An 8,739-nucleotide genomic window follows, 5' to 3' on the forward strand; every position below is an offset into this window, starting at 1 on the left:
AGTGATGTGCCTGCCTCTTCCGCTCTGCTGCCGCTCAGGTAACCCGAGGCGTGGGCGCCCTGAGCATTGGCTCCACTCGGACGGGGCGTGCGCCATGAGCCCCGCTTAGAGCGCCGCCTGCGCTGCCCTAAGGCCCCGTTGCGTCAAGCGAAGGGCTCCGAGAGCTGAGGGGCTGCGCAGGTCCAGGCTCAGGTCAGCCCGCGGCCATGAGGCTCAGTCCCTGGCACTCCACCTCGCCTGCTCACAGGGTTGTTGTGGAGATGAAATGGCGAGGAAGGGGATCCGGTAAGCTCATCCTTGGCGCCCTTGCAAGAGGAAAACAGGCCGGGGACAAATGGAATCCTGATCATTCTCATCCAACGCATGTGAAGCGGGGCCCACCTGCTAGTCGGCAAATGATCCATATGAACACGAGGGAAGCCACGCCGGCCCCCTGCCCTCACGGCGCGCAGCCGGCTGCCCTCAGAAGTCCACAAGCGGGACTTGGGGGAACCGCTCCATCGCACTGTTTCCCAGAAGCCGGTTTTCAAAAAGCGCCCTGAATGACAGCCCAGGTGCTCCTATCACGGCCTCCTGGCCACCCACATCCTTTCCCTGGCTCTTTGCCACGCGTATCTCCCTTGCTCATCCAGGCAGTGCGCCCCTAAAGATCGGATGCATCCCAACGGGCGTCCAGGCAAACCACAAGGCGGGCACCGAAATCTGCCAGATCACCTGAGCGGCCACGGAGGGCTCGAGCCGAGCCGAGCCGAGCCCCCGCCCGCGCAGTGGGTCTCCGGAGACGCGGCTCTGCCCACACCCGCTTAGCGAAACAGTTAACTGCGCTCCCGCCCCCAGCCATGAGATCACTGCCGCCGCCGGCCAATCAGCGCTCGGCACTACGGCAGCGGGCGGGGCCCGGCGCTCGGAGCAGCTGCCGGCGGAGAGAAGCTGTCAGACAAAATGAGAGGGGGGGCGGCGGCGGCGCGCTGGGCTTCGCTTCACTCCGCTGCCCTGCCTCGCTGAGGGAGCTGCGGCGCAGGACGGAGGTCCGAGCCCGAGCCCGAGCCACAGCTGACCACTGGGCCGCCTTGCTCACCGCCAGGATGATGGGCTGCAAGTCCAACTCTCTCACTTGCCTGCAAGGAGGGAAGCCGGGGCTGCCAGTGGCGGCTTCCACGGACTCCACCGCCACGCTGAACAAGCTCGCCCTGGCCACCGGAGGGACGGAGAAGTCCTGGTACCGCTGCATTTTCCCCTTCGGCATCGTCTCTCTGGTCATCGGCATCGCGGCCACCTGCATCACCTTCACCATCAATGGGCCGAAGATGGACATTGCCAAGGTGGTCTCCATGGCCACCCTGATCTTCGGGGTGTGCCTGCTGGTGGCCGCCTTGGTCTGCTGGCGGGCCAAGAGGGAGCGGCAGCGCAAGAAGCAGCAAGAGGAGCCCGTCCCCTTGGAGCAAGGGGCCCTATGAGCCGGACACCGAAGCAAAGCCCCGACAGGTAGACCCGAGTCTGGAGAGACCTCACCTTTTCCTTGTGGCCTGTGGCAAACTGAGTGGGAGCCAGGAAGGGGGCTTTGAAGGCACCCTGCAATCTTCTGGAGCCGGACGAAAGTGGAACTGGGCAACTTTGCCCTGTTTTTATTCAGTGCGACGAGCCACAAAACACGCTGCTCAGAGACTCGGCCTGCTCCAGGAATGGTGAGTGACGAATGGCGGGAGCCACGAGGCAGGAATGAGTGGCTGGTTGTGCGTTGGACTGTTTCCCCAAAAGAGGTCCTAATCCAAGCTCTGCGACCTTCTGAGCCAGCCGCACCGAGCGGCTTGTTGACAGAGCCTTCGGACCAAGTTGCTTTCAGGAGGAAGCAGCAGCAGAACTGGAGCAGAGGGAACGTTCTCCCTCCTTCAAGGATGCTCTCTGCTCGTCCCCATCCAGCTCCACATGCCATTGACTGATCACAGAGGGACGATGCGCGTATGTGGACACACATGCACACACGCACTCTGAAAAGACCACAGTCTCGCAGTGGCGGAACCGGCTATAGCGAAGCAAACCCAAACCCCGAAGGTCTTGGTAGGCGAACGATGGCATTTGGACTTTTCAGCTGCTGTGTGAGAAGGAGAGTGACATGAGATTTCAGCCGGGGGCAGCAGGAAGGTCAATCGCTACTGTCAGGATTCGGGGGATGACCAAATATGCCACCACACTGAGCAAGATAAAGTGAAGGAATAGTCTCGGTCTCGCCTGGGGAAGTCTGCGTCGGCCGCGAAGAGCCAAGCGAAGTTACGAGACCTCATGAAACATCCAGCTGATGGGAACGGCTACAGCTTTCTCCTGTGGCAGTGGTGGCCGCAGGTTTGCCACTGAGAAGCACAGGGCGGTGCGGAGCAGGACAGCTCACCGAGGCTGCCCCTCAGCACAAGGTGCTGCACAGTGGAAAAGTTTCTAGTCTAGCGGCAAGGACTGAATTCAAGCGTTCTATACCTGTGGCGTGCCTTCGCGAGTGTGCACCGGCCTTCCATGCTGTTTGTGATGTGCCTCAGGTTGGTTGCACGATGCGGTTGTGCAAGTCGTTGCCAACACACACACACAGAGAGAGAGAGAGAGAGAGAGAGAGAGAGAGAGAGGAAATGTTTTGCATTACAAATATAAAGGAAATGCTTAGCATTACAGAAAGGGGAACAAAACAAAATGGTTGTCTGGCTTCATCATCTCTTGGAATATGATAGTGCCCTGAGCAGAGCAGGATGCATTCTTCGTCCACACCACTCCCCTTAACTTGACCTCCCTGGCACAGTGTTTCCAGATGGGGCGGCCCCAGCTCACGGCTGCGTCACCTGAGGGCTCAAGGAGGACTCCCATCTCCCGGGACACTGAGTTCTCAGCCGGACTCCTGCAGGCCGGGGCGGCTCACTGTCAGAAAAGCAGCTGGCTTGCGACTCCTCGGCACCTGGAGACTCTCCACACATGCGCTCGCTGCTGGAAAGATGTGAAACTGGACGCTTTGGAACAAGCCTTGAAGCAGGGAGAGGGAGCAGCCAGGACAGGCGTGGGAGGAGGGTGGGACTGCGCTGGGAACGCAGGGTGTGCACATCCATCACGTTTCCTGGCTGTGCCGTTCGCTGAATGCCTGCAGAGCTCCCCCCACCTGTGCCCCCGAGGGCTGAGCATGCCTGGCCCAGATGCAGCCTGTGTGGCGGAGCAAGCATTTCACGATGCAGGCGGAAGAGCGGGCAAGAAGGTGGCGACACGGCTGGTGGTAACTTCCTGCACCACTTTAGTCTGTTCTCCCGAGGGCCACTCGGTCCGTGGGCCTGTGCTACAACTGGGGTGCAGGGAAGAAGCCTCTTTGCTGCAAAGAGCTGGATGCTCCCAGGTCGGGAGGCTTCATGGAGGAGGCTGCTGGATGGGTAGCAGACGCCCTCTGGCCAAAAGCATTTGAACCAGAAGCGGGATGCACTGGGGTGGTGCAGAGACTGGGGGAATGGACTGGGACTTGTGCGATCTCTGATTCTAGTAACAAATCTCCCCGGGTGACTTTGGGCCAATCATTGACTTCCAAGCAAACCTACTTTGCAGGGCGGTTGTGAAGATAAAATGGAAAGGACTAGTTAAACCGTCTTTGCAAGAGGAAAATGCAGGATATATATTATTATAGTATTTTCTGCCCTTCCTCCAAGGATCGCCTATAATTGTCACAAACCCCCTGCAAAGTAGCTTAGATGGGAATATGGTCCACAGGGAGTGAAAGAGGAGTCCTGCTAGATCTAACTGGGGTCCATCTAGTCCAGCGTTCTTCTCTCGAAAAGGCCAACCAGCCCCCAGGAAACCGAGCAGTAAGACATGGTAGCAGCACACGCCCCCTTGTGGTGATTTAATGGAAACTTAAAGTTATTTCCCCCTGCTCCCCACCTACAATTCTTTAGCCACCACTGCACCCTACTATAATTTTCCATATTGTACTTGACATCCGTGGCTGAGTTCTGACAACATGGTAACCCACACTGAAGGACTGAGTATGGGTTCCCATTGAACTGTGGGCTGTTGTGGAAAGATGGGTTCTCAGATTCCCTCAGCCCAGCCGAGATAACAAACCATGGTGAACAACCATGCTGACCAAACCAAAGTTGACAACCCAACAACAAACCATGAGTTTCCGTCATGGGTTGTTCATGGCTAACAACCCATAGCTTCTTAGTGCTTCTTACCTGGGTTCTGACAATGCAATGACCCACAGTTCGAAGCAACCAATGCTCAAGCCATTCCCAACTCTTGTGTATATGAGTAGTTGTGTTGTCTGAACTTAGCCTGCATACATACTTTCTATGCAGTTGGTGTAGCTTTCTGTTTCTGACAACCAGAAACCCAGTTTTGCTTTCCTGCTTGAGGGAAATTGTGATCACCTTTCAGGATCACTTGATCCAAATTGAGGAGAGCTGATAAGAATAGCATATAATCACCTCAGGGTGGATTTGCTTGGAGGCTCCTCTTCAAGGATTTGGTTTCCCATCTGAGGAAAGGCACCTAAAAAGGAAAGGTGCATCTGAGAACCTGGATGCACAGAGATCACACAGGTGAATCCATTGGGTGCCGAGCTGCCCGAGCACCATGCTACCCACGTGAAGCAGCTCGTGGACCAGGAGCATAGTGCCCTGGGTCATGGTGAAGGGCAGGAGATGATAGCTTTGAATAAGTCAGTTAAGTGCTAAAGCGCTGCTCTTGAGTGCGCCGCAGGCTTTGTACACGCTGAAGCAGCAAGCTGGGTTGCCTGATGCCGCAGCTGTGCTCTTGACGCATCCTCTGTGAGGGAAGCACCCAGCGACCGGAGGTTCCTCAGAAGTGGGAATGGCACCGGGGCGTGGGGAAGAGCGAATGCCATCCCTGTAAAATCTGGGATCAGTCCCTGGCACCTGCTTTTCCACTGGGGAGAGGCGGCCGAGGATACCAGAGACCCCTTTCTGGCTGAGACCGGGCACTCCGGAGCAGAAAGAGGCATGAGAGCGGGCAGAGGCGCTCGGTGACAGGAAGGGGCATGGCTAGGAAGCCACAGTGCTTCTAGTGGGCAGAGGGGCTTTATAATAGGGAGGGGTGTTAGAAGCAGAGGAGCTGAGGTACTACTAGTAAGCAGAGGAACGGTAACAGCAGAAGAGCGTTCTGGCGGCACAGGGATTCTGGCAGGAAAAAGCATCGCTAGTACGTCGGGGTATCACTAGTCCTTATGAAAGCTATAAAGCAGTCAGGGTTCTACTCGTAGGTAAAGGTAATGCTTGCAAGGATCTGGCTCACTCTTCTTACAAAGGCCCTTCCAGGAGTTGTGAAAGAGACGTCGACTCAGAGGAGGAGGGGTAGAATCTGCCAGTTGAAATGCTGAGCCAGGTGGTCACTGAGCATGAGGCAGTTTCAAATACTGTGGGAAAGTTTAGCGAGGATGTTACTATGGAGTGGGTGGGCCCCGAGTCCCTCATCCCAGGATGCAGCATCCGCTTGAGAGGGTGGACCGACCGAGAAAACCCTGGTGTGCCAAGCGGCTGCCCCAGTCACAGGAGGGGTGTTCCGCGTGGCATCAGTTCCTTCTCGCTGAGCTGCGTTTCCTTCAAGGCCGGTATTCTTACTGTGCGTGTTTCCTTTGCTGTGGACTTCTGCAGTTCTCTCGCTTGGTACTTTAAAGCCAGCCTAGCTGGTCGGCTTTCACACAATAAAGCCTTTCAAACAGAAAGCCTTTGTCCTGGTCTGCTTGGAAGGGGGGAGAAGCGCTGCAACGCGACCAGCGGCAGGGGAGCTGCGGCCACCATGTGGAGCGGTGCTCGCAGGGAGGGGGCCTGGAGGAGGCGGAGCCGCGGTGCTGCAGGCCAGGGTCCTGGGCCCGACACAGGCCGGCCTCTTGTTGCCGAAGTCTTTGCATGCAATGTGCTCTGTGCATTTTGAAGAGGAAGGCAGACAGACCTGTGCCTTTCCCCTGCTTGCTTCCAGAGATCTTTTGACCATTTGGTATGCTTTGCTCTCGTGCTCACAAATGCTTAGGGACCGAATGCAGAGCAGCTGTCTTCTCTTTTCATTGTAGTCTCTGTTTGAACACTGTGCCAGAATGCACAGGTGTGGGGGGGGGGGGGGGACAAGCCTGTGCACCCCAGGAAACCCTTTGTTGTCTTGCAGAACAGAGCGGGCACCTATCAGAATTAACCCTTTGCTGTTTCACTGTAGCATGAGTGGCTGGTTTTCCTTAATTAGGCTGCCAACAGCATGTCCTTTCTCACTGTTTCTGTGTACTGGGTGATTACATACCTCCTGCCGATCCCAAGCAACTGGACAAAATGCATGGCATGTCCTGAGCTGGAGGGGCGTGTAGGTGGCTTTGTTGACATGCCTGAACTCATCCTTGGAATCATCCGTACAGACGTGGTTGGGCAGCAGCGGCGTTTTTGCTGCTGAGAGTGACGGCCTCTTTCTTCAGATGCTTATTTTATTTCTTAAGTTTTTTTTTAATTACCAAAATTACACAAGAGGCTGCATCCTCTTTAAGTCTGAAAGAGCAGCGTCTGGCTCTCTCTCACTCACCCCCCCCCACCCTTTCTGCCTTGTACTTAGGCTCTAGGACAAGCTACTTTTCTTACAACCTCATCAGGTTTCCTTTGGGGAAATGAATGTTTTGTGGCACTCAGGGCAGCCATATAATGAATGGGCAGTCTCCATGCCAGCCATTTTGTGAGTGTGCCCACGACACTGGTTCAGACTTCCCAATGTGCCCACTGGCTCACCAAGATCAAGAACCCCTGTTTTGGAGGAGCCAAAGAAATGGCAGGTTCTGCAGAGCTCAACATATAGTAAAACTTTCTTTAAAGTCACCCTTCATCGTAAAATAATTAGGAGCCCCGAGGTACCAAGCCCATGTGCTATGAACTCTGCCTCGCAAGCGACTGAAGCTAAGGTGTTCCTGCTCCAGACCAATGGCATTCTGGGCCTGGCAATCAGATGATTCTGGGAAACCAGAGCCATAGGTTTGCCTGCCAAAATCAAGATCACCGAAACCTGTGACGCCTCTTTTGTCTGGGCAGAGCTGCCCTTCGGCTTATCTTCCCCAACACAGTGCCTTCCAAACCGTGCAGCTCCCAGCATCCCTGACCTTTGACCCTGATGGCTGGGGCTCAGAGCAGCTGTGGCCTAAACCATCTGGAGAGCAGCACACTGGGGAAAGCTGCCTCAGGGGATCGTGCAGTCGAACAGCGAGCCGTCCTCTGCTGTGGCCACGAGTGCCTCCAGCCATGGACCCTCACCAGCAGCTGGGCCCCGAGTACCCACCCAGGTGGGTCTTCCCGGCTGGAAGCTCTCCTGCCTTTCTAGGTTGCCTGGGTGCGCGGTTCTGCCCCGTTGCTGGGAGCCTGGGGGGGGGGGCACTGTTTGGACGGAACGGTGCACGAGATGGCCTCCTGTTTGGGCTCCCCTTAGGGTCTTATGCTTCCCTCTTCCCCAGAAGCTGCAGAGGCAGGAAAGAAGCGCCACCACTGCTTGCAGCGGAAGATCATGGAAAGCAAGGATGGAGAAAGATGCAGCCCTAGACACCTCCGTGACCCTCTCTTCTCTCAAGAGGGACGTGGTTCTGCCTGCCCCTTCCTTGTGTGCAGGAGGCATTTGGATAGGAACACACGTGATGTTCCCTGTCTGAAGAGGCAGGGCCCAGGAAGATCTCTCTCTTTCTCTCCCCAAGCCCCTGGAGAGCAGTTGCCAGTCAGACTGGCTAAGGGTGTGATCCGACGCATGTTCAGAAAGGAAAGGAGGCATGAATCGCAGCAGGAATACGCTGGGAATCGCACGTCTTCCCTCCTGCAGAAACATGCATCCAATTGCTCCTTCAATTGGCCTTCCCCAAACTGGCGCCCTTCCAGGAACTTTGTGCGACAGCCCACAATGCATCCAAAACATCCATCCCTGAGCCGGGGGTGGAAGGAGTCGCGGCCAAACTTCTCTGGGAGATGCTGAGCTGGGCAAGGCCTCCTTGGAATCCCGCTGAGTGCCTGCGCATTGGCCCATTCCCAGATGCGGCCCCAGAAGGAAGCAAGCGGGGCACTCGGCTGCACTCAAGGGGGTGAATGCAGGCCGGCCCTGAGCAGGCTCCTGGCTCGGGAAGCGCCCTGCTCCGCGGCCTTGCTCCGGTACGGCCAGCAGCGCGCTTTGTCTGCGCTGCAGCCCACGCGGCTGGCAAAGCGCCCCCTGCTGCTCGGAGGCTGCCCGCTCCCTGGAGGCTGCAGCACCAAAGCTGACCTTCTGCTCTGGCGGGGCTGCTACTTCCTGGTCACGCCTTTTCTATCCTGCATCCTAGAGGTTAAACTCAGCCGCGTTCTCGGAAGATGGAGCTCTCAGATGCGTGCGCCACATTGCATCCCCGGCCCTGCAGTAGCAGGCGCCGTCCGCATCACCGGCAAATTTCTTCAGGTTTGGAAGCTTTCTTGCTCGCGCTGGGGGGAAGCATGTGCTTGGGGCAGCTCTTCAGAACTTGCTTCCCTCCAGGCGTGCCGAACTTTGAGCCCAATCCCTCCCGGTCCTCAGGACCTTTTGGCCCTAGGTTGGAGACGGCTGGTGTAGAACTCCCGGGGTCACCCAGGAGTGGATGTGCTGCCCAGCTCTGCCTCCTAAACACGTTATATTATTGCTGCATTGCATTTATGTCCCACCCTTTTTCCACCTGTGAGGAACCCAAGGGGCTTACAGAGCTCCGTGGCCTCCGCACAGCAGCCGCCCTGAGAGGCAGGTTGAACTGGG

General features: G+C 56.7%; 1 protein-coding gene across 1 annotated transcript; it reads left to right on the plus strand.

The window, feature by feature from the left end:
• The first annotated feature begins 1,085 nt into the window (after nt 1–1,085).
• Nucleotides 1,086–5,701, plus strand: LOC123025279 (transmembrane protein 100-like). Its single transcript, XM_044433877.1, has one exon. The coding sequence runs from the start codon at nt 1,086–1,088 to the stop codon at nt 1,455–1,457; it is 372 nt and encodes a 123-aa protein (XP_044289812.1). The 3' UTR covers nt 1,458–5,701.
• The last annotated feature ends 3,038 nt before the right edge of the window (nt 5,702–8,739 follow it).

The sequence above is a fragment of the Varanus komodoensis genome, unplaced genomic scaffold, assembly GCF_004798865.1.
Source record: "Varanus komodoensis strain SLA01 unplaced genomic scaffold, ASM479886v1 scaffold26, whole genome shotgun sequence".
In the NCBI taxonomy this organism is placed as follows: domain Eukaryota; kingdom Metazoa; phylum Chordata; class Lepidosauria; order Squamata; family Varanidae; genus Varanus; species Varanus komodoensis.